General features: G+C 35.4%; 1 protein-coding gene across 1 annotated transcript in view; it reads right to left on the bottom strand.

The window, feature by feature from the left end:
- TRPA1 (transient receptor potential cation channel subfamily A member 1) overlaps window positions 1–26,409 on the bottom strand; it is a 33,978-nt gene extending 7,569 nt beyond the window's left edge. Inside the window, exons 1-21 of the mRNA XM_051610882.1 lie at window positions 26,225–26,409; window positions 23,446–23,608; window positions 21,943–22,118; window positions 20,134–20,241; window positions 19,568–19,676; window positions 19,079–19,224; window positions 17,560–17,696; window positions 15,229–15,277; window positions 11,614–11,713; window positions 10,641–10,741; window positions 9,205–9,374; window positions 8,954–9,118; window positions 7,484–7,598; window positions 6,141–6,307; window positions 5,791–5,884; window positions 5,092–5,151; window positions 3,745–3,843; window positions 2,824–2,894; window positions 2,207–2,354; window positions 1,015–1,104; window positions 639–808 (exon numbers count right to left, since the gene is read on the bottom strand). Of these exons, the coding sequence (XP_051466842.1) occupies window positions 639–808; window positions 1,015–1,104; window positions 2,207–2,354; window positions 2,824–2,894; window positions 3,745–3,843; window positions 5,092–5,151; window positions 5,791–5,884; window positions 6,141–6,307; window positions 7,484–7,598; window positions 8,954–9,118; window positions 9,205–9,374; window positions 10,641–10,741; window positions 11,614–11,713; window positions 15,229–15,277; window positions 17,560–17,696; window positions 19,079–19,224; window positions 19,568–19,676; window positions 20,134–20,241; window positions 21,943–22,118; window positions 23,446–23,608; window positions 26,225–26,344 (2,558 nt within the window). The 5' untranslated portion in view covers window positions 26,345–26,409. The remainder of the gene's footprint in view (window positions 1–638; window positions 809–1,014; window positions 1,105–2,206; window positions 2,355–2,823; window positions 2,895–3,744; window positions 3,844–5,091; window positions 5,152–5,790; window positions 5,885–6,140; window positions 6,308–7,483; window positions 7,599–8,953; window positions 9,119–9,204; window positions 9,375–10,640; window positions 10,742–11,613; window positions 11,714–15,228; window positions 15,278–17,559; window positions 17,697–19,078; window positions 19,225–19,567; window positions 19,677–20,133; window positions 20,242–21,942; window positions 22,119–23,445; window positions 23,609–26,224) is intronic.
- Window positions 26,410–26,747: the final 338 nt, after the last annotated feature.

Genomic DNA, 26,747 nt, shown 5'->3' on the forward strand with positions numbered 1-26,747 from the left:
CAAGGCAGTCCTGCTCAGGCACAAATACGTTTAATTTATTAGTCTTAAGCACTAGACCCACACTATTTTTCCCTCCACCCAGCTGTGTTCCATAACTCTTGGAAAGCATTAAGATTGTTAATGGCAATAAATAGACCTAATGCCAACTAAAGAAAAAAATTACCCATTATCATTCTTTCATAGGACACTACAATGTAGAAAAGTGGTGTGTATAATTTAATCTGTAAAATTATAAAAGAATTGACCTTCTCCCAGGTATTACTTACAAAAACAAATTACTGTTTGCCTCCTGTAATTAGTAGCCTTTTTTTTTTTTTTCAAAGTGAAAGCCTATACAGTATAATGAAACATGTTTTTAAAAAGACATATGTGGAGCTTTTCCTTACTGAACGTTAAAATAAAACTTGTTATTTCTTTAGTTGCCATAACACATGCTCTGTTTCTCTACATGAAAAACACTGAAAAGCATAGTTCATTAGGTTGAAAAATTGCTATGCTCCTAATCTGGAAATTTGCAGAGCTTAAAAAAAATTAAAATAAGAAATAGGGCTATCATACTTGATAAGTCAGTTTAGGATATGTAAAATATCAGAAAATACTAGAAGTATGTTATTGTGAAGCATGGAAATAACTTTTACCGTTGAAGGTAAAGCAAGAAGTTCATCCAAGACAAATACACAGCAATTGCTCCGCATTCCCACTGCAAATGAGCTGGTGTATTAATAAATAAAGAAGACACAAAAATTATGCTTGTAGTATAAATTGTCCAGTCCAGTAGATTGGAGTAATCCAACAAATATTTCAATTTCTAGGATTTAAGAGAGACAGATAAACATTTACAAGTTGTGCATCATTAAAGGGCTGAATTCAATACACTGCTGAAATCCTATTCTCATTCTTAATCTTACAAAAATTGGTATTTCCCTTTTAATTACAGAAAAATCAGATTTATTGCAATATCACACAAACTACTATGCAAGTACACTGATTAATGTTATTTCTCTATGTATTTACCTGCTGAATGAGCTGAAATATTTCTTTGCAGATTCCCAGTAAACTCATAATTAAAACTAAACACATGCACACCCTTGTGAAATATGAGTTCTGAAAGACAAAATCAGAGCACAAAGCAAATTATAAATTATAAAATGAACGCTTCTTTCTGCTCTACTGCACAGACAAGTTAAGAAAGAAACTGTTAGCTTGCTTCAAATAAACTTACTATTATCTAAATGCTGTTCTATTAATATTTATTGTGAATTTGATGATGTATATTTTGTGCTGAAGTAATTAAAACCAAGTATGAAAGTTTGGGCATTCCCATGATAAATAGTTGCTCTGCAGCTTCCTTATCAATACTATTCAAGTTTGGGAACTGCAATTGCAACATTTATGCCACATTTTCAGTATGTTTTGCCACTGGATGAACATGAAGTCAGATTCTGTTGTCCATAACTTCAGTATCATATTGCAGTATCTGGAATGGCAATGGAAGCTGTTGTATAAATTGGAAATCCTGTCATCCTCTTATAGCTCCTCCCTTCAACATCTCCCTTTACAACCAGTATAGGCAAAAACCCCCTCTATTGGCATAAATAACAATAGCAAATTTTATCTTTCAACCTGTAAAGCTAATTCCCCACCTGAGGGGTTTATTAACTTGTAGGCAGACCACAAACTCATGGCAGTCACTTTTCAGTGGTGCTGCCATACACTTCAGCATCTGTCCCATTACATTGTCCCTCTTTGACCTGGGTTAAAATATGTTCTGTATCACTGTGCTCCCTATAGACCTGGCAGTCCCTACTCTATTCCCTTTGCTGGGTCATTAGGGCACTGTTTCCTCCATTTCATATGCACTGCTGTTGCTGCAGACCCCTAGGCAGCTCAGGAGCTTCATGGTTCCTGTTCAGTGCACTGCTTCTCCACCAGCTGGAAATAGTCTTCGTTGAAGGACATTAAAGAAATACTCACTTAAGAGGAGAAATTAAAGTAACTGTGGACCAGAGGTAAAATTTTCAGAAAAAAAATTAAAAATAAGAAATGAGAACTGAAAATTATCTACAGAAGTTGCTGCTGTTTGTTTAAAAATACATATTTCAACTCTGTTCTGTTATCCCCAATAATTCTAGAAACTATTTAAATAATGATACCTTTTTGATACAAAAATCCTAAACTTACTGTAACTAGTAAGAAAGCTCAGTACCTCATATTCTAATGGTCTTGCTTCATAGGTCTCGGTTCCATTTAAAGGTCTTCCTGGCTGTATGTGAGTGACCAGAAGAGTCAGTGGGATGAGACCAAGAGAATATATGCCTAAATTCATCAGATGTGCTCGAAACCCATAGGCCATCCTTAAAAGAAAGAATGTTAAAGTTAAAACACTTTACAAATTTAGAAGAGCAGGCATTTAAATGTAAGAGCAAGCAATGTTCTCAAGATGCGGAAATAAGCATTTCTTAAAACGTCCTTCTGTGGTGAGTGTGTTCATCAGGCTTCATGTGCACAGGAGTGTAATGGTCATTCTGAAACACTGTTCCTTTTTAACTGTTTCTTTTTAACTTGGCAATCCTACTATATATTTTTCCTATTCAGTAGAAACAAAGATAGTGATTGTCTTTGCTGTAAATATTAAAGAATCATTACTAAATGTTAAGCTACATTATATGATAGTCACCAGCATACTCTAAATACGCTTATGAAAGATTACATGGAAAATACATTTGTTTCAGTCAACACTAAATATGTACTTCTTAGTAAACAACGGACACAGTAGCCTCCATCCTGACATGCAATATATTATGTGCATTAAAATACACCTACCATTTCATAAGCAAATATTCTTTACACACAGGATGACTGAGTAGCTCCATGCGATTGTGGCGTACCATGGCCTACAAAACAAGCAAGCAGAAGGAGCAAACTTATCCCATCTAGCTAATCAAAATGCCTACGAAACTGGGTAGGCCATCTTCTTCACTTGAAAATTAACCTAATGAAAAGTCAGGTCTCTGTAAGCTATCATAAAGTTCTGTTGTTTACATGCTCTGGCCCAAAGCTATGACCACCTTGTCTTCTCTGCTTACTGAAGCATCCAGCTGCTCTCCTGCTGCCCTCTTACTGTATTTCAAGCTTTAAAAAATTGTAGACTATTGCCAACTATAACTGAGATGACCAAGCTTTTCTAGTTATATTTAAAGAGAAAATATTTATTCATTTATTATTAGACAGCATACAAAGACTAATTGTCATGAAGAAGCCCAAATAATAATGAAACAAAGGCGGAAATTGTGTTCTGTAAACATTTTCTGACAAATAAGAGAACAGACAGGCAATGTGGAAGAACAGCAGCATCTGTTTTAGGTACAGAAATTATATTGCAACTAGCATATGATTATCTTTCCCCAGGTTTTTTGATGCCTTACATTCCAGTACATGGTCACTACAAAGATGAGTACGGCTTTCTTTGATGTATTACCTGGATGTACATAATGTTTTTTTGAAATATTCATAGTTGTTTAAATGAACTAAGAATTTTTACCTAAACCTAAATGTTGTTTATTACTTAGACTATAATAACATTGCCCTTAGAACTTAGCCTATGAGAACTTCATTCCAACATACTTTAAATATACAGAGTTATGGGCTTTGGAAAAGAAATATTAGTATGAAAAATTAAAACCTCATGACTTTGTTTAAAGCAAGACAGCATGGAATGATGTCAGAGTAAAATAAAGAACTCACATTTAAAGTGGTAAGTGGTTCATAGAAAATGTCTTCATCGTCCTTTAGTTTCTTGTTAAGTGTCAGGGGACACTGAAGATATCTGAAGTTATATTCAATCTGAATAATAAACACACACCAGCATTTAAATGTGATGAAGCTGATAATCTAAGGCTGAAATAATGTGCTTAATTTAAAAAAGGTTATCCTTTAGAGAAAAAAAACCACATTGTGACAAAGTAAACGGAACACTGATGTATACTCGTTAGTTACTCTTTCAGTGAACACACACCATCAAGTTACACACATCTGTGAGAGATGTTTAAACAAACAGCTATTTTTAAAAGTACACATTCCTTCTTAAAATTTTACATTTTAAAAAGGTAATTCTAGTAACTGTAATTTGTTTTAATTTCGACTTTGAAGAAAAGCTTGTATTTAAAAGTTATATGATTTTGATAAGACAATATAAAGAATTTGTTCAGTAGTAGAACATTTGCAAGCTAATGATTTAGACACAATCCAGTGTAATAATTGATAAGGTGGTTTTCAATATGGTGTCTAAGGTATCATAACTCTAGAACATTCAGGCCTCCTCAGCATTGATAAAGCAATCTACTGCTTAAGATTTTGGACAGGAATTTACAAAAAAGAAACACACTGGACTCTGAATTATTGATTACAATTCTACTAATAGGTAAGATTTTGATATGCATAATCAGTATTATGTCTTCTATTACTGTTATTTTTAAGTACCTGTAACCTCTGTTACCCAGCTTGATTGCAAGAATTAACTCAGCAAAGATAAAGCCTATAGATTGCTCAAACTTAATGTTATACTTGTTAAAATGCATAAGTATGAAGATTACAGAAATTGAACTTCAAAACTGCTTACAGCCCAATGGATAAAATCAGTCACCTGTGTTTTGTGTTAAGATTTGATATTTATCTACAGGTGTATATCATCCACATGAACTTGACATATACATTAAAGTGTACATATTGTGTATTTCCCAAATCTTCAAGTAAAAAATTAGTTCTTTTCAGTGTCACAGAGGCAATAAAGTGAATTAAATCAGTAGTTTTGCTGAGAAATAATATAAAAAAAAGAGACTAAGAGTTGAACATTGCTAGTATCTGATGAAGTGATTTTTAAAAGTCATCCTAATACTGATGAGTTTTTTGCCAAAAACATTTTTAAAGCACAGAGTCAAATACAGTCAAATGCTGAATAACTACCAAATTATTCATAAATCAAGTTAAGATATTGCCTGATTTCAGTTTACCGACTGTAAGAGGCACACTGTCACACATTTCGTCCTAAAAGCATAAAATGCACTGTCTTAATAAATTTTTTCAACCACTTACATAGAAGTCTCTACTTGTCTTTTCCTCTGAAGATTCAATTATGCAGTTGTCCAAAACCAGCTTTGTAAATGAACAGAGAAGTGAATTAAAGTGATATAGATAACATTAATCAGAAAGTATATAATGTTTGTACCTGAAGAAAATTACCTTCAAATGCAGCAGTCATCTAACAGAAGTAATGATTCAATCAGATTTTATGGTGTATTTTTTGAAGACATAAAACTCCAGAGTTTACATGTAGGAATTAAATAATGAAACTATGCAGTTTACAAGGCTACATGTTAGTTTATGAGTATAAAATGTGAAGTGTTTAGGAATATATAAACACCAAGTCACTTGCTATTTTAATATAAATAATTTCTGTAACACCACTAATCAGTTTAGTCAGAAGGTGAAAATAACTCAAATAGTTTTGAACCCAATTCTCTTCTAACTTTCATCACTTCTATACTCCTTTTATATGGTCATAACTTTATTGATCTAAGGAAGGTGAGAACTAATACTAAAGAAATTACACCTGTCAAACTGAAACAATCACTAAAATACAATTAAATCAGTTTGTGACATTTTGTTATTTCTATTTTATAATAATATTTATTAGTGAGGACAGCATTAGAAAAAAAAAAAAAAAGGCAAATGATGCAATAGAACTAAGGTTCCTCTGCTCAGTCATATCCTTAACATCAGCAGAAAACTTACTTTAAATGAATCAGGAAGATACTCAACCATTTCCAGCAAAGGACACTTATTGGCACTAGAATAGTGAGAGAATGTCACAACAGCCTCTTCCCATCTGCAAAAACGTGTTGCAATAAGGGAAAATTAATTACTTGTTTTTCTTTTAAATTAAATACTTCCAGATTATTTGAGTTGTATATAAGATATCTTGAAAATCACAATATGCAACAAGTTTACACAACATCAATTGGAAAATCAGCTATTAGCAAAGTAACTGAGTAACATGCTTTTCAGGTTTTCAGAACCTAATCTCAGTTAAAAACCAAAACGAAATGGGAAATAAATTAAAAAGCAGTTTCTGTGTACGTTACCTTTTGTGCAAAATGACAGCAGACACTACATCTTTCCTCCTATTGTGTATTGCTTCATGGAAAAAAGAAGCCAGTGCTTTGTTGAACAGAATTTTCGCACCATAGTCAAGAAGTAACCTTACTGCTTTTGCATGTCCTTCTCTTGCAGCCAGGTGTAAAGCTGTGTTCTGTGCAGTGAAGTAGTACAGCAATGCATCCATGAGAAGCATTAAAAAAAAAAAAAAAAAAAAGTACATATTTCAGTCCTTTGTGATAGAGATTATAGACAAGTTCTTCATTAGGTATTTACAGCTACAGAAGTGCTAAATCTGAAGGGGAAATGAGCTGTAGGTAGAAAAGGCAATTTTTTTCATATTTTTCAGTTTTGTACATAACAAACCACAAGCCATAAATAGATAAAAAATATGGTATCTACAGATACAGAACACCTGCATTTGATAATCAGGAAGAAAAGCATCTGATTATACCCAGATGTGCTCAAACAAATCTGCAAGAAAATCTGAGGACACAGCTTTGTAAGAACAATTATTTTCCTACGGTATTTTCACAAAAGTAAGGCAAGAGACCTTTAGGAATCAAGTCACACTGAAACTGACTTTTGAAAGCCTTCCCAACTCATCCAGATTTTTCTGAACGAAATTAGAACCTAAGCATTGGCTTCTCATTAATTTCTGGACAAGATTTGTTCCTAAGCTAATAGTTTTAACTGTTTCCAAAAACAGTTCTCAGAGAAATTAGCAACGCCTTATTTGCTGAACACTTAATAGAACTGGTTTTTAAAATGACCACTCTGTGTTTTCTGATGGGGAACTGTTAGTCAGGATCATACAAGTGGTCTCCAATCTAGAAAATTGATTATGTCTTGACCCAACAGACACTGTATTTGTCCAAACTTCAGAGCAAGACAGAAGCTGTATGTGTTGGATATTGCTGTGCAGAACAGATGGATTTAAAATATATATGTTAATGAACAACAGTTGATAGAGGATTTTTTAAAATCTGTATCAACTCCTTAAATTACCAGTGTTTGTACTACATTATTAAAATATTCCTGCACCATAAAGTGGGCAAGAGGGACATGTCTAACATACTCAATATTTTATATTTTCTATTAGGCTGTTTGCATATTATTTTTTTTTTGTCTCCCACGTATAAGAACTGGATAACAATTTCAACAATCATATATGAATCTAAGCAATACATTTTACCAGTGGTGAAATATAAAGACTTCACATCTGCTAGAGGAAATCAAATATTACACATGTAATGCACAGTGGAAATCTAGCATAGCATACCACCAATGTTTGCAGACAAGGAATAAATAATGCTACATGAACACATACCCCTTCTTCATCCACTCTGTCAGTACACTTCACATTAGTATCCAAAATGATCTGCATTGTGCGAGTGTATCCTCCAAAGGCAGCATGGTGCAGGGCTGTCCAGCCTTTATAATCACTTACATGTAGTGATATAAAATTAGTAATTACAAATGGAAAACTTTTTATAAATTTAAAGTAAACATAAAATGCCTCCTCCTTTGACTCAAACTTATTTTCTGAGCTGTCCATGCCTCCTCTCAATTATTATGTGATTATCAGTGCACCGTTTAGAAGGAAAAGGTTCAACTCAGTAACAGTATTTCGGACTGCCACTTTGTTTCTTCTCTACTTCTGTGTATATCTGGACTGTGCCCATTTTCTTATGCATCCCTTGAAAATGACACAAATACTTGTAATATTCTGTTACTAACACCTGGCAACAGACACAGCATAGATCCTGGCCATATTATGGATTTTTGCGTTTAAAGACACTGAATACACAAAACATTATAAGCACACAAATCTATTCCTATTAATATTACTTCATCTTAGTAAGATGAAATTTATTAAGCCTCTTATCACATAGAACCTACCAGGAAATTTAGTTTAAAAATGCCAGGTTTAATTCTAAATTAAGCCTAAATACACACACACATCTGTACAGATAGATAAATATACGTATATACATGAATACTATAGTATCTATCCTTGATAGGTGTACTAGTTCAGCTGAGAACACTGGAAATAAAGGGTTGGAGAGCAGTCCATTTAGTAGGTCCTCTGCAGTCACAAATAATGAATTGTATGACAGGTCTGTTGGCTAAAGGATCTCTTCAGAACAGTTAGGCCCCTAGCTCCAAGGTGTAGTGGCAGTGAACTTGGAAGCACAGGACTTGAAAGTTAAAGCTCTAGACCTGCAAGTCTCAAGCTTTAATACCTTATAAGCAGGACCCTAAACGTTTGGTGGCCTTGGCTCCAGTCTTTACTGGACCTTTCCAGGAAAGCTCCAGGAAAAAGCCTGGAAGCTTTTGTGGAGTAGCTAAGGATCTGAGGATCTCTGACCTGAAATCAGGACTTAAGAGGGCAAGGCAAGTTGCCTATGAACCACCAACCCTAAGAACCTCTACTCAAGCCTGTAAGTGAAACTGACATGATTATAATGTTTCCAAACCAGTACTTTTCCTATCAAAAGGTTTAATATACTTATCTCAGTTGGATTTAGAGAAACCTCAGTTTCCCCAGCATGAGAAGCCTTGCTTTACAGCTAGCCATGATTGATATGTCAGGCCAAAGCAAGGCACAATCAGCTTAGTTTTACACTTACTTTAAATATGTTCTTATATTGTATATTTATATCTGTATATATTAATATATTAAACGTTTTCATATATTGCATTTATATTTATATTGTATTAATTTCCCAGCAGATGGACATAAACTGTAGGGTGATAGTTCTTTTTCGCCGTAATGAATGGAAACTTGTATACTTACCAGAGAAAAAGGGCCCCTCTCTTCAGAAGAAACTGGACTACCTTCTCATGACCATTCTGGGCTGCCAAATGAAGAGGAGTCATTCCCTTCTTATCACCTTCATTCAAGAGCCTTGTGTCTTTCATATCCCTTATAAGTCGTTGACATGTATTGATGCGTCCATAACTTTGAAAAGTAAACATACATATTAATACAAAAAAATACAGATGGAAAAATACCATTGATTCCATTGCCTAGACTGCACTACTAACCTGGCAGCAAAGTGCAATGGTGACTTCTTGTCCCTGCTCTTAGAGTAGATGGAAACGTTGAGGCTGAGTAGATTATTTACAGAGAGGGCCACACCTTGTCTGCATGCATAATGCAATGGAGTGCATCCCTCGTTATCTTCATCCACGACAAGGTTTTTAATATGTTCCATCTGTTATGCCCACCCAAAAAAGCCAAAAGCACAGAATTACATTTATATCACTAATGCTCCACAACTTCTAATAGCTTGTAACAATAGCATTAATAATGAAAGCCGTATCTAAAAATAAGAAACAAACTTTAGGAAAAGTAGATTTAGCAACAATGATAATTTAATATCTGCTGATTTGTGGGTCACCATTCTTTCAAACAACTACTCTTTGAAGAACAGAGGACTTTGCCAGTCTGCACATTATTGTAGTCCATCCAACAGTAAAATTATAATACAGGAGATTCTTCTTTGGTGCCATTCAGCTGTAATACTCATTGCTGTCAGCAGAAGGTAGTTTATAAGGGTAGTCTATATAATCTGTATTGAGCTGCAAAATTTCTGGCTGTCAAGAATCATCAGTGTAATTTTATTTTTCTTATTTCTCTTTCTCATTTTCATTTTCCTGTTTTTCCTCAGTACCTTGTGTAACACTATCCTATGTATAGCCTTTCTTAAAGGAAGTAAAATCTCCTCCCCCAATCTGCTCCACCAATTTGTCTGAATTAGTTGTATGATCAATAATAAGAAAGTCAATGCCGACAACAGAGAGTTATCACTCTGGTTTAAAAGTGATTCTGTACATCTGCTGAAAAGGGAGGTTTACTCCATTCTGCATTACTAATAAAAGTTCTTTACAGATTTAGCAGATGTTGTAAGTTCAGTTAATACTTGATTCACATTTAAAAGGTTGTTGCTGGAGCTCTGGAGGCTAGCAAGTTTAATTCTTTCAAGCGAATTTGGGCTTTACCAATACGAGTCCTTTACCTCAGCATAGCCAAATAGAAATCCGTGTTTGAAATCCTTTTTAAAACTAAATCCAAGACTTCATTACAGTCCAGTTCACAGAAAGCTCCTGCAGAATATGCTGTAAGGTCCTAGAGTTTGTTTGAATATGAGCACGTCCCCTAGCTTTACTGCATGCAAGCTGGGAAAATACAAGTGAAAAGTTCTATATTTTATTGCCTACCTCTTGAGCTATTCAATCCCCCAACAGCAAAATAATTTATGGGATTATGTTATTCCTTTGCCTGGCAATAAGAAAACTGTATTATTGGCTTTGAAATTTTTTAATGAGATATGTTCCTCTTCAAACTATTTTCTGTGACGTGGGGCAACGGAACAAGTACCACAAACTTTACAAACATTCAAAAATAAAATAGTAGTTGCTTTTTTCTTTACATTTTCTAGTAAGAGTAACAGAAAGTCATAAATTGATGCTTACTGTACCTGCAGAAATTTCTCATTCAGATGCTGTAATCCTCCAGGCTGCAATACCGTCAAATGCAAGAAATTCCGACCAAGATGATCTTTTAATGATACATTTGCTCCTAGATAAATATGGAAATAAATACCAGTGACTTGAAAACTGCTGGCCCCTGGCACTAACTGATAATGTTTAAGACACAGGAACAGGAATGTTGAACAAATGTGTTTATGAATCTATAAAACAACAAATATTATTTCAAGTCAACACGATAACATGTAACTTTACTTAGGAAACCCCTACTGACTCTCAGACTTCTTCATTATCTCATGTGAGTGTACATTTTATATTTTATTGCAGCACTAAGATTTATGTGGGGCTCTTATATTTAGAGAGATACTGAGCACCCACAAATCAAGAGGTAATTTAAAGATGCAGGTAATCGCCCCATCTAACCTTTTAAAGTTGAAATCTTGTTACAACTCCAGAACTTATTAACAGGCTTATCAACAAAGTCAGTTGTAACTATTAACAAGAGAAAATATAGTAACAATAATTAGCTTGTACCAAAAGTGTAATAATTGAAAGGTATAGCTAAAATATTTTGAAGTCAACTGTGATTATATGAAATCATGGCTAACACTTGAAATACGGGCTTTAACATTTAAAGATTGATCGCTGGCATGAAACATGTTTTTGCAACACAGTTCAGCTTACATTGGGAACTGCTGAGGAATGCATGGATGGAGTGCCAGTGCCACCTCTTCCTTGACAAGCACGACACATGGCACATTTTTCTGCAGCCTGTTCACTCTGTATTATAAAGGGTGAAATCATCACCCTAGTTGTTCCTTTATCTCAGAGGACACCACCACTGAGCAGCTGTTTAGCTCTACTGCTCCTGACTGTATGATGGAGCACTGACTTGAAATTGAGAGGGAAGTTAAACACAGTTTTAACATGTATGAACCCTGCTCAACATATATTCCTTTTTACCTTTAGAGAGCAGCAAATTCACAATTTTCCATGATGCACAGGAAGTGGCCAACAGAAGCGGGGATCGACCTTCTATGTCAACACTATCTATATTAGCCCCCTGCAAGAAAGAATTTCAAGTTTATCATGAATAATGAATAAATGCAACTTTTAAATCATGCTGCCCTTTGTAAGCATAGCAGAATCAGGCATTCTCAGTAACTCCAGATGCTCCAGATAAGTAAATTCAATAAACACATCTCTATATGAAACTAGTACGCTTTCAAACTATGAGCCACAGCACAGTCATCTACATAATATTAATTTAGATGCCTAAATAGGGGTGACCTACTTCTTGGTACACTCAAATCACAACTGATGATCTTTTGGTAGGGTACCATTTAAATAGTCAAAATATATAATACTAACTTGGAAATACTGGGATTGAAGCTCTGGAAAAATACCAAAAAATCAAGCCCTCTTGAATGATGTGGTCTCACTTATCAAACAATTAGCAGAACAAGGCCCTTCTGAACCTCTCTGCTACATCAGTATGGTTCAAGAAGTGATGCATTCAGAGATGAATATAGTTCTATTCAGATAGCTTGATCTAACTTCATTTTCATCATCTCTATGAACCAAATTAATTTTACCCCAAAGTAGCTGTACCAACAGCAGATGAATTTTTATTCTCCAAACTCAAGGTTTTTGACATTAACTTTCTTTTTAGGGGAAGCACCACACTACAATGAGATATGCTGGCAAAGGCTCAGTTTTTCTTTTTTGTCTATTTTTGCGTAAAATGCACATAACCAGGACAAAATGGTCACTATGGTCACAGTACCACTATGACCACATCACCAAAATACTATGAGTGTAACCATAGCTGTCTCAAAAATCTGACCAAGGGAGTGTGAAGTTACAAGTAAATGAACCAAGGAGATGTATGTATATTTTATGATGTTTTAGATATAATTATTCTAGATACTGAGTTGCACGTCAAATTGGATGTGTTGAACAAAGTATACAAAAAAATCTGTTTTGTTTCAGATAATATCCAAAGATCATTAAAAAAAAAAATCAATTTGGGTTTTTCCATTAACTTGAATCATCTTTGGAACCAGTTACCATTTGAGAGAGAATTAATAATAATAATGAACAATATTTACTTCCTAGGATAGTAAAACCTGTGATGTATTAATAAGAAATATTTAATAAATGTACATTGATTACCGCAGAGAACAGGAAGCTTCCAATCTGTGTTGATAAAATGTTTGAGAGTAACACATGCAGGACTCTTTACTCAATTACCTTTCTACAAGGTCAGAAAACCTCTTAAAAATGCTCTTATTCATCAATGAAACTTTTTTTTTCCAAGAGGCTCATTCATTTCAGTGAATACAGGGCAGCAATTTCCAGTTAAAAATGAAATCTTTATTCACCTTCCTCCATCTAACATCATTGTTCAGCCTTCAGCAAAATTAATTCAAAGCGTTCATCATTATTTACAATAAGGAGTAATATATACATTGCCACATGTATTTGCCACATTTATAATACAGCTAAATTACGAGTTTGTAAATTTAGTTTCTGAACTCCTTTTACTTTTGCATGTACACATTAATATATATTAATTAAATGGATATGAACATAAAATAAATACAATGGAATTTTTGTAAAGTTCAATTGATATTTATACCCATTTAATCTTTTGTTTTCCTTTTAGCGAAGACAAAATAAGCAAAAGCTGAAAAAGGAAGTAAAAAAAGAAAAAAAAAAACAGAAAATGTGTAAAATTACTTATTTACTCTGAATTAGCACACTTCAATAAAATTCACTTAGGAAGCACCAGTACCTCAATGCTAATTGCCCAGTATACAAGAAAAAAAACAACCCACAACATTAAAAGATGCAGGGAAATTGCTAAGATACTAGCCAAATCATGAGAACTTTCTGAATTTCATATATTTCTTCTTCTTTATAGTTGTGTACACAACTTGCAAATACAACAGGTTATTTGCACGCACAAACCACACGCCGTGCAACTGTCAAATGTGGCAACTGTCAATCTGCAAACCACTTGGTAAGTAGTATTTAAGCTACCAAGCTTTGTAATGTTTAAAAGTTGGTAATATTGATCTAGGTTTCTGCCTTTTTCCTTTTTATAAGGCTTCAGTTACCCTGCAGTTATGGTAAACCATAGCTGTACATCTCACCAGAATAAGATGCACTCATTGATATGTCATGTTGAGACCATATAAAAATAATGAAAAGCTCTGCAAGAAATATCTGTAGTGCTTGAATCTCTGGTTTTTTGTGTAGCACACTGACCTACAACTTATAAAAAATAATAATAATTAAAAAAATTAAAATGTGTAATCTAAATGTAAATAGCATACATAGTGTGCCTGGATAATCCTGCTCAGCATAGATAATCTGAGCTTTACTATTTGGAAGAACTAGATGCAACAATGTACCTGTTTACAATGGCATTTATTTTCAGACACAAAAAGTGCCAAGAATAACATAAATAAAGTAATAAGTTAATGTGCATATTTTGATCCATTCCCAGACAGGACAAATGAAAACAGTCCTAAAGCTTAAAAACGGACATGCTTTACATGGAAAACCAAACAAATCCTTGGCTTAGATTCCATGGAAGAGGCCAAACTACTCAAACTGGCACTCAAGGAATAAAAGTTTTTTCTTAGCAAATGTCATGTTAAAGATATTCCCTCTGATACTTCATGCACACGTGCAAAAACTTATGCCTGTATTTCTCAGATAATAATTTCTGTAGATAGGTTGTTTTTTCAGACAAGTTTAAGTAGCCAAACCTCAACATTTCTCATTGGAATTAAATATAAGCACAACACCTAGTTCTGACTAAATCAAATCCCTGTAACAGTTTCTGAGAAAATCAAAACTGACTGCAGAAGATAGTTTTTCTTAATGTAATTGTCATAAAATTGTATAAAACACTAAACATACATAAAATGAAGAAAAAAAAAAAGTCTGATGATTTCTGGAAATTTCCTCATCAGAATGGGGCGTAATAATGATATATGAGTCTTAGTTTAATTGGTATAAATGGACACTTGGAGCATAGCCAGTAGTAACCCTGGTTACATTTCTCCTCTTTCTCCCTTATAATTGTTCAGTGAAGAAATATAACCAAACTACAAAGTAAAAAATACTTCTAGGTCATGCACAAGTTTCAATATGTGGCTGTATGATCCCAAAACAACCATATGTACGTACATTGAAGAAAGAATTTCACTCTAGAAAAATCAGATTAAATTCCATATATGTTTAGCATTTATTTCATATTTTATATCCTGAAAGTGAGCATGACTGAACTAGTTTGGAGGATTTGGTCAGAGATGTCTATGCAACCTTTCTGAATAAGTAAAATGGAAATAAAAATATGAGTTTTCATCCCTTTCAACTGTGGGATGCTGTTATGGAGCTATAATTACCATTGAAATGTAACTGTTAATTATGCATTATGAAATAGACATATTTCTAAGTTACCTCTACCTGAGAACACATTCTCCTTTATGAATTTCTCTATACAGATCTGTAGTAACAGATAGCAATAATCTCTATAAACACGTTGCTTGGTTAAATATTTACCATTGAAATCAAATACTCTGCCAGTTCATAATGATCAAACAATGCTGTCCTGTGGAGAAAAATGCAAAAATACAGTAACATTAGAAAGGACAATAAAGTTTCAAGCCAAAGGGCAGCATTTTTTCTCCATTCATTGCATTTTCTATTATTTTCAAGAAAGTGCACTTTAAAATAAAGAAAGATACCTTTATTACACACAATTAATTTTAAGAAATAATTTCAATGTTGTCATGGAGTTTTGTTTTGAAATTAAGTGCAATAAATACATTGAAAACTCGCTGCAAGAAACAAAGACCTCATTGTCAGCAGGCATTTTATCACTGATTTTTAACAAAACCAGTCATTTCAGATGTCAGATCTTTCACTGTACCACACAAGGTCAATATAGAATCCCATAAACTTCAGACTGTTTTTTCCAGACAGACCTAAAGCCTCAAATCCATTTCATTGATCCAGTCTTCAAAAATAACTTGCTATATATTTTGTGTAACAATGCTAGAGAGGGGATGAAATGTCAGCGGCTTAACAAGTTTCCTAACTGTGGCAGGTAAGTCTACTTGAAGAAAATATGAAAAATATAATATATGGCTATAAATCATGGTGATCTTTATTAATTTACTAAAATACTTAAAGCTGTCTATATGCATGAAAAATTCTCAGGTTTTATTCTACAATAAGACAGAGAATTATCCATTACAGGGAAAAATGGTCAAAGCAGGAAGTATAGCACAGTTAATACACACACTCTAAATATTTTCAGAAGTCAGACTTCTATTAAATATTTTGACTCAATGAACAGCAATGGACAGCTCCAAGGCTGTACTGTATCTCAAAGATAACAGTTCCTTTAGCATTATAAGAGTAATAACACTGGGCGTACTATAGTTAGAACTGATTACTCAAAAGATGCATTTTAAAAATCATGTCATGATTCCAAATAAGTAAAGATGCCTCCATTATCTAGTTGGGCCTAAATACTGCATGCTTCACACACACACTCAAAATAAATTCCAGGATGACTGAAGAGTAAGCAAAGCTTTTTTATACAACACTTTGATGGAAACATGACAGTAGGAATGTGAAAAGACCAAGTCTCGCCAATGCTTCAATGGTTCTTCACTTCTCAACAAGTTAACATTCCCATTCAGTTTATTTATGCTCTGGGAGCTTTGGGTGACTGTCTATCTTCCTGATTATTCTTAATTTTTTTTTTTCCTGTTTCACAGACACGAGAAGTAAAAATATGTCATTCTTTTCCCCAGCTTTTTGCAAGGACAATAATTTTCCTGGATGTGACAGTCAGTTATCCATTAAGCAGTATGTTGTCTCTGCACAACTCTCTTAGGCATTCTGTCATCACTTTGTCTTCAATTGTGTTCTATCACAGTAGCATTTCCAGGTGTACCCAAACCTTATCTTAACTGTACAACACACTCCCTTTTTAATTTCTTCAGGTATCTTTGAACCGTTCCACATTTCCAAAGAACAATCATCTCCACTGTCCCTGACTTTCTACCATTTATTCCATATTGTAAAACTCCTTGTAGAACAACACTTGAAAATTATTATACTTCAATGCAGTGGGACATACCTTTTTTTGCAAAAATGTATAGATGGGGAAACATACTACCTTCCACACAGCTGGCAGCCAGTACATTTAGCTGAGCAACTTTCTGCTAAAGAAGACTGAGGAAACTTCTCCACAGTCTAGTGCTCTGGTTTCAGATGGACTGTGAAAGACCAGAGGTCTAGAAAATAATTATGTACATAAATGCCATTTGCAACTTTGTAGTCATACAGAAGTGTATCAACATCTACTTGCAGCTGATCAGGCATAAGATATTTTTTTAGGGGGAAAAAAAAATATATTTAAAAATATATATTTAGATACATTATATTTAAATATATTATTTTATTATTTTAAAAATATATTATTTTAAATATATTTTTTTCATCATTTTCTGAAGAATAGAACCCCATTAGATGAGGGCATTTGTTCCACAACCTCAGAAGCTGTTAACAATTCCAGAAACTTGGGCACCTACTACTTCACTGGAGTAAATTTCAACACAAACTTTAAGTGACCATCCCTTGCTGCAGTTCCAAGGTAACTAGAACTGTTTTGATTTTGATATCAGCACCAAAATCTTTAACATTCTGTCCAAATTACTTACTCTTTCATATTCTACTAAAACCATCCCCTATCCCATAGAGAAGTTCCAACCCATGTGGACAGGTGCTCCAACATATACTATATAAAGAATAATTGGATGGTCAGAATAACTCAGAATATCACAGCTCACAATTTATAGCAAAGTCTCGCACCCTTACCTGTGAAGCAATGTTTCCTTATTCCCATCTACAGCATCAATAATGGATTCGTCACCAGCATAGGATGACATCATTAATTTTACAATCTCAGTTGCTCCTTGAGTGGCAGCAAAATGAAGTGCTGTGCATTTTTCATTCTGTAAATGGGAAAATAAAACAACATTTAAATATTTAAACCCAACAACCTAACCTCCAACCTATTAAACACACTAGTGATCTACCCCAGGATTTGCAATTCCTAAATGTCCAAGTTTCTATGCAAGAAATGAAATTACAGTCTTTTAAAGAGCTTTTCAGGACCAGAAAACAGTAAAGCGAGAGGTTTAAAGGATAACTGCAAGACCCTAAGACATGAGATAATTATGCCCTTAAATATCTTTTGTGGTTGAATTAATAAAGACAAGAGAAAAAAACCTGCATAAACCATAGGTAGACCAGTACAAATGAATAAGCATACAAATATGCCTATATAATACAGAAAATACATTATTTTAAAATGGTTTTTATTTCTTTAAATGGAATCTTCCTTAGACATAGTTCTTAAATAAAATTGTCTGCACGTTAAAAATAACTTAGTCTAATATGTTATTAGACTAGTGTAAGTTAGACAGTCATAAAAGTATTAAGCAATAAATTATTAGAACAATATTTGCCAATTTCATTTAGCTAGATAGGCCAAACTAGCTTTTATACATGCCTGAGGGTTTCTTTCTCCTTTTCAGAACAGGAACATTTCAGTGAATGCATTGGAATGTGCTTTTCCACAATGCCATATGCATTCTCAAAACAGTCATAACCAGCAAAAAACAGCAGCAAAAATCATCTCACTCAAAAGCTGTACATTCACAGAATCAAACAAATAAAAGAAGGCTAAACCATGTTTATCTTTGCACTCATGTGTTGATTTCAGCCTTGAAAACAATTTGATTAATGATAGATACTTTCAGCAATGTTTATTCATCATGAAGCCGGGCACAGACCCTTACACCAACAGTATGATAGTAGCACCAGCAGTGTCATGAATTCGCTCTTCCTTACAAAGGTATTGGAAAGGCCAGGGTAAGGATAAACAAGTATGATGAGAAAGGGTCAGAGTGAAGATCCTATTTCTGGGAAGGGATGATAGCAGTTGCCTAATGAAGAGTTTGTGAAAAAGGCCATACCATTCTCCAGAGAGCTCTCAGACTCCATCTGTTTATGACTCAAGGACTTCCTGGGCTAGAGGGGATGTTGTTGTATTCAGTAATTGAGGATTGCATTTTCTCCTATGGATCTGCCCAAGCACATTTTTGAATCCATGAAAACATTTCATACCCACAACATCCTACGTAACTTCTGAAAAGAAACCTAACATTTTGTTCTGATTTGAACTAGAGATTTGTTTTCATTTGCTGCTCCCTAGGTTTTGCATTGGAAGAGACAACAAGCAGTTGTCTGCTCATCTTTTTTTCACACCACTCAAAGATTTAGAGATGCCTAGGTTTTATCCTAATCATGTTCGCTCCACTTCAAGTTTTACCTGTTTTAAATCAATTTGGGCTCCAAATTCAATGCACATTTTAATCATTTCGAGGTCCCCACTTTGAACTGCCAAATGAAGTGGACTGCACTTTCCATTATTGGTAAAATTGATGTGGGTTTTAGCAGAGTGACCCAATTCTTCACCTGAGAGATGAAAATAAATTGAATGATTTTAAGCAAGAATGAGGTAACAGAAGATATAAAGGCTTTCAAAACAAGCATATTAACTGTGGAATAATATTCTCCCCCCTCAAAATATGAACCTTTCACATTTATCATTAAACAATAGATGGACATAAATTTAGAAAAGCTGCTGCTGTGATCCCACAAAAGTGACAAGCATGAATGGCCCACAGGAATAATTGCATTACCTTCTTGTGAGTTCAATCATAGTTATAAGTGCTTGTTTCCACAAGTTAGTTTTGAGAATTAAAGGAGTAAATAGGTAATGCTACTATTAACAGCTGTTCAGGAACAACGTATTTACCTTTTTTTAAAAGAATTTCCATACATGTTTTTGCACCTGAAAATGCAGCTGCATGGATAGGCATACATCCTGTTTTGTTTGGTTTACATATTTTCCCTCCGTTTTCAATCTGAAAAATAATGCCTAGATACAGCTTAATGACATACAGAAAATTCTGACTAATGGACATACAACAGTAGCAGAAACATAAAGTATATGTAATAACAGATATAGTCTCCTGAGCAGCTGTCTCATTTTTATATATTTTTTTTATGTTGTATATGCATTGTGAAGTTTATATACAAAAATCTTTTGCATGTTATACCCATACATACATCTATACATATACGTGCTTTATTTTGTGTTCTGATGGCCTTCAAAATTAGTTTTTTTTCTGTTTGCCACTCAGATATATTTTTTTATGCTCTTAAAAGACCAAAGTTTCTTAGTAACCTGTGCAAAGTAAAGGGAGTATTAGGTCCATGATTAAACTGTGACAATTAAACAAAGACAGAATACACGAACAGAGTAACACTGCATCAAGGTAAATGGAATCACATCAAAAGATGGTGAATGATTATACCTACCAGGATTGTCAGTGCTTCAGGATTATCCTTGTAACATGCTACAATTATAGGTGTGTTTCCTGCTTCACCTTCCAAATTAACATCTGTACTGCTATGCTGGACTAAAATCTAAATGTTAAAGAAAATATTCAGTCAACCATAAGCCAAACACAACAACAAAGGTCTACTCCATTGTGTTTTTTGTTTATCACCCATGGCACTCTTGCCACTTGTTCTTTTTACATAAAAACAGTCTACAGTGCATAGGTAGAGAAGGGACAAAAAGAGAAATAATGTAAAATTAGAAAAAATACAGGTGACAACAGACAAAAGAAATTTTTTTTACAGCAGACAGCTGGGTAACTATGATAAACACTGCACATAGCTTCAGAGTATCTCAAAGTTTTATTTAACAATTTCCACAATACTGGAACAAAATCCTTTCTGTAGCAAATTGCAAGTGGGGATTTTCAACTGAAGTTTGCTATAATGTCTTGTAATACTCTGTATTCCCTGGGAAGTGGGAATGTTTTAGATCCTGTTCAATTAGGCATCTATTGGACAGTCATACAAGATCAGGGGAGACGGGACATAATGAAAACAGTGATCCTTCCAGTCCTGAATTCCAGCTCCAGTCTCTTTGTTAACAGCTAATACTGAGCTACCAGCATCACCATGCTTCCAGCATTTTTTGAGAAGCAAAAGATCTGGAAATTATAACAACCATAGTGCACCACATATTTATTCCTGTATCTATATATTTCTTTAATTGCCTTTCAGTAATTCCAATTAATTTTTCTGTACTGGAGGAACTAGAACATTTTAGTCAATCTTAGGAAATTTGACAATAAAAACCAAAGAAGAATCAGCTTGAATAAACAACAGAGTGGGGAAAAAAAATATACATATTTAGCCAAGAGAAGAGCTGTAAAATTACCCAAGCCCAGAACTTGATACAAAGTCCATATAAAAACATAACTGAAATTCAGATTTTATGGTTTGTAATTCATCCTAAATACAGATCAACTTTATAAAAGATGTGAGAACAGTTAAGTATTTTAGCACTGAAAATCTCATACAGGAGTAAGTTGGTTTTTTCTTTTATTTGGATAAATAGAATTTTAAAGTGAAAAAGTGGTGTGGTGTTAAGGTTGTATTCACCTAGTAAATTTACAAATTCTGAAATTCTACTCAAATACTGCATATGGAGTGAAAACATTCTCCTAGCACTTGAACAGCTGAAGAAAAAATATGCTACTGAAATTCTCAATGTTGTTGTTATTTTACAATGTTCAAAATGGACACCTTAGCAATTTTTTCATAATATGTTTTTGTGATTTTTAGTTGTTGCTTTAGTTCTGGTATTATTCAAATTATTGTTAAATGTTGGTTTCAAGAACAGTGTTTTCCAACTTATTTTAATTTGGTTTTATTTAAAAATACACTAGTTTCAAGAAAAATATGATACTTCCATGACTCCCTATACAATTACAAAAAAAAGAAATCAGAACAAAAACATTAGAAATAATAGATGCCTACATTAAATTTTACTGTTAAAAAGAACCTTTTAAAATACAATTCCATGTGTTAACATAATGACTACTGTAATAGCACAAATATCAAGTGCTTATAGAAATCAGTAAGTCACTTTTTATTTGCTGTGCTAAGAAGACACAAACGTTTCCACAAGCATCATATGTTACACATCCTGCTTGCTAAACAAAGCATATGAGGAGATACAGCATATACTAAACAAGGCCTTGGTGTTCCACACGCAGCTGCTGTTGAGCAGCTTATGAATTCTGCCTATTTATGAGGATTTAGGCTTACCTTAACAATCTCATTATGCAGGGACTGCACAGCCATATGCAAAGGTGCCATCATATTAGAGTTGAGAATGTTTGGATTGGCCCCCCTGCTGAGAAGCAATCTCACACTTTCAACCTGGTTTTTCTTTGTGGCCCAGTGCAGCGGGGTATTCCCAGAAGAATCCATCACGTTTAATACTAGGTCAAAGGAGAGAAAACAAAACCAAAACCAAAGAAAAACCATCAAATGTTCTAATCACACAGAAAAAGTCAGTCTTCAGTGGAAGTTTCAGTCTGTGCTACTATGTTTCTTTAAAGAGAAAAAAATTGCATTTCACAGAACATATTGTGTAAAATTGATTAAATATTGTGTCGGTTAGAGAAAAGGTTCTATTAAAAAATAATATCATAAAATAGCAAAGAGGAAGCTTGATAACATTAGCAAATAGCAACAAACCTTTTTATTAGATCTTTTGAAATTATCATAGTGGAGAGACAGGAGGGCAGAAACACCTGTCTGTTTCTTGCCCATCATTATACACCTTTTTTCTGCCCCCAAGAGTTAGTTGATTCCTCTCTTTCTTTGCCTCTTTTCTTTCCTCCATTTGTTGACTTTACAGCTGTTGCTTTAGGGGCTGCATGTAACAAGTGAGTGTGGAAAACTAAAACCAGACATAATAAATGCTTTCAAGTTATGAGTAGATTAAAATTGTATCTATTCTGATTCACTTAAGGACATAGAGGTAAATCAATTCACACTAGTCATAAAACTGCACATATATTTTTAGATTCAAAACTGGAACTTAACTTGAACAAATATTCTCAAAAAAGTAAGAAAAAAATTATGTATTGAAAAGAAAAAAGTATTTTTCAGACAGAATAATCTAAATTAGATTTGCCATCATTAGGAGAAATAAATGAATCTTTTATGATTGTTGTGTGTTTACTCAGTGGCATCATATGTGCTTTCACAATGCTGAGTAATAACAACTAAATAACATCTTTTACACAGTGTTTTTCAATCATTCAGAGCCTCATGTTCTCCGACTTATCGCTTCTTCCCTAAATTTCTTTAGATGGTCTATCCCATCAAATGTTTATTCTTCCTCACTAATGAGTAAACAAGTTGCAAAGACAACTTCAGTTACAAGTATGAGAACTCAAAATCTCTTCTACATTTCCAGTATGTTAAATGTAACAAAAGATACATAATGTATATAAGGCAGATAAAAAGTTAGGCCTACTGTACTTCACTGCAGTTTTCTTTTTCGTATCTGAGGACTATAAATCTGACTCCCAAACAAAGTAAGATACATTGTGTCACTGCATTAGAGAGAAAACACTCCTAATACAACAAGGGTGACCACACTTGAGACACTGCAAACTGTGGCAGTTTGAACTATATTTAAATCTATACATGTACATAACACATACAAGTTCTGCTTCCGTTGGGTAATAAACATTTTTATTATTGACATTTTTTTTATTCTGTTAAATATAATAGTTCATAAAATATGTGTGTTACCTTCACAGGAAGAATCATCTATGATCAACTGCATTAGTTCTATTTGACCTCCTTCAGCAGCATGATGCAGTGGGGTGGCATTTAATTCATCCACTTTGGTAAGCCCGGAACGATTCTTCTTAATGAAACTCCGCAGTCTACAGGCACTTCCATCTGAAATTACCTATTTTGGGCACAGGTATTCTCATTTTCTCATTTTCCTAATAGCAAGATGTTAGCAATGCTATAATGTGTTATTGTGGGCATGTTACCACCCAGTAATTCTCTTCTAAATGTTTAATTTCATAAAAAAGCACACAGAAATCCTGCTCAGATAGATTCCACAGGGAAACTCAGATTGATTCAATTGCAAAATCAGACCCAGATGAAGAACAGTGCAAAATTAACAAAACCAGAAATCATCTTCGATACATTACTTTGTATTGTGAACTCAAGCAAAATCGTCCCTCCAACACCAAAAATGCCGAACAAGTAAATTCATCACTTACTGTTTTATGCTGTCTCCAGCTGTGGCCAAGGCAAATGAATTCAACAGATAAACTGATAAATTCCTTTTCTAGACCTTTCTACAGAGACTGATTTATGTCATGGGCTTTCTAGTTCAGCCACTGGGTTTCTGTGATGCTCTTTACGTCATAGGAACCAGTAAGTTCTTTAATTTTAGCAGTATCCTAAGAGCATCACAAGGGCTACTATCTTGTCTGAAATAACCCAGCATCTTCACAGCATAACACAAAAATAATTCTCTCCAACAGCTCAGCCTTCTCACTCCTTAATGCCTCCCTGGTACTGTGCTTTGCAAGAAAAGCCCACTATGAAAACCCTGCTGATTCTTACTTCATGATGTTCTCCACAGATTTTTGCAGAGGTATTTCAAAACCCATATTTGTGTATGAAGAGAGAAAAAACATGACTTCAGTAGAACGGGCAAGAATTTAAAAACAAGTTCTTAAAAAATTAAAAGGGAATAAAAAAGAAAAATGAGTCCTGAAAATTATGAGGAAAACAAGAACAAAAAAAAAAAAAAAAAGAAGAGAAAAATGCATATCAAAAGTAATGCAAACCCCAGCAAATATGTGTGAGCAAGCAAAGGGTAAAAAAAGGAAATCCCCTAAAATTAATATTGCCTCCCCAGCTGCAAAAGAAAAGGAAACCTTTGCACTCCAGGATCCCCTGAGCCACCAAGACTCAGCAATTTTTGCTGTCATTAAGCAAATATACGTTACAGGGCAGCCCATTCAAATACTTAAGCATGTGTTTAACTTCCTTCAGCTTTATAGTCCCATTGACCTCAGAGAGGTTACTCACGTAAATAATGTTACAAATGTGTTTAAAGATGTAGAAGACTGGGGCCAAATACAGGGGTAGCATCTGCTTCAAATGTGCAATTAGAAAAAGCTAATAGAAAACAGGTGATATCATTGTGGAAAGGGTATTTAGGCTGACTCAACTATCATAAAAATAAGAGGTCAATTGCATACAGAAATATCTATACACACCAAAAAGCTATTCACGAAAACCTTATTATAGATCTCAGTGGCTTCTATTTTTTCTTACATTCTAACTTGATCTTAATTGCAATGAATTTCAAATCTTTCTACTAATTTAGACCATATTTTGCTACTCTTTACATTAGAATTTTTTGTCAATTTAAGACAAAATGTGGCCAAAATGTGATATGATGGAAATCTCTATTAACAAAAGATTTTTTTTTAGCCAATGCTGCAGTGTTTTATTAATAAAACAGGAAAAAAAAAAAAAGAAATCAGTCAGGTGTCCTCAGTACTTTGGGTGGTCCAAAACAGTAAACCAAGCTATTTTAAACAGCAGCAGCTCCTTTGCACTTTGCCTGACCAGCTCTTCAGTGGCAGATCACCTACCAGAGTGACAAGCCTTGATATCCTGAAGAGACATTACTCAGGATTACAGTTAGCACACAGAAAACAAACCTGGAAAGTGTCTCACGAGGGATTCAAACCCATCAGATACTTTGTCAAATTTGTTTAGCCCCTTCTTAAGAGCCTCCAAAGTTACCCAAGTCAGCCATCCCATAAGCAACCTCTCTTCCTTTGCTGAATTATTTTTATTGTTAAAAAAGGATTTCCCTCTAGGTCTCCCTAGCTGCAATATAAATACATCACTTCATACTCTACTGTCTATGGAAAGAGTTTATGTCATTCCTAGCAGCAATTTTGAATTTACAGGTTGTGCCACTGGTTCCCTTTCCCTTCTTAATAGTTCCAATACTTCTAAACTTTCTTTTCAGGACATTTTTGCTAGATGGTCTATTCATTCTCATCATGACATCTGGACCTCTCTGTGCCCAGGAGGGATGTCCACCTACTACCCACCCGTGCCACCCTGCATCCTCCTTCAGATGCTCCCCTCCCTCATTCTTGCTGGTCCTGGTCTAGACTTGGCCACACAACACCCCAGCCTTGTGTGCCTTCGTGGCTTATAGCCAGGGTGGGGTTCCAGCCTCTCTCCCACCTCTCACGGCTCTTCCTTCCCTCAAGGCTCTGCTGGAAAGTAAGAGGAAAGGGCCTGCTGGAGGGAAGGGTCTCTGGGATGTAACCAACGCCAAGCCCACGCAGATACCACCAGAGACCCACCTCACCCTCCTCCCTCAACCCTCCTTGTCCCAACATCCTCACACGAACTTCAGTCTTGGGCACAACTCTTGTCCCGCACCGGCCTCGGTTGCGCCGAGGCTGTCCCCTCGCCCCCACACCCGCCAGCCAGCCCCCAGGGCCAGGACCACCACCCCCTCCTCACGCACCTTGAAGACATCCTGCGAGGCGACGGAGGCGGCATCCGCCTCGCAGACGACGCCCTGGTAGGAGCTGGAGGCGGCCGCCTTCTCCCGCGACTGGCAGAACCGCAGCAGAGAGCGCTTCATGGCTCCCGGCCGCCCGGCTTCCAGCAGCGCCTGCCCCGGCCGCGCCGCAGACCTGCCAGGGGAGAGACCGAGTGACGGCCGGCGCCGCGCCCGGCCACCCCGCCGAAGCGGCGGCGGCAGGAGGCGGGGAAAGGGGGGGCGGAAGGGCAGCCGCACCCGCCGCCGGCCCCGGGAGGCCGAGCCGCTCCCCGCCGGGGCGGCCAGCCCGCCGAGGAGCAGGTCCCGGGTGGTCCCCGGGGGCGCGAAGCGCCCGTCCCCGCAGGGGCCACCGGCTGAGCTAGTGCCGGGTGTGCTGCTGGCGGGCCGGCGGCCGTGCCCGCAGCCGGCTGGGGAGGTCACCGCGGGGCTTCTGGAGCACTTGGAGTGGTTGCTTGGTTTTTTTACATTTGTTTGGGTTTTTTGT

The sequence above is a fragment of the Apus apus genome, chromosome 2 (genome assembly GCF_020740795.1).
Source record: "Apus apus isolate bApuApu2 chromosome 2, bApuApu2.pri.cur, whole genome shotgun sequence".
In the NCBI taxonomy this organism is placed as follows: Eukaryota; Metazoa; Chordata; class Aves; order Apodiformes; family Apodidae; genus Apus; species Apus apus.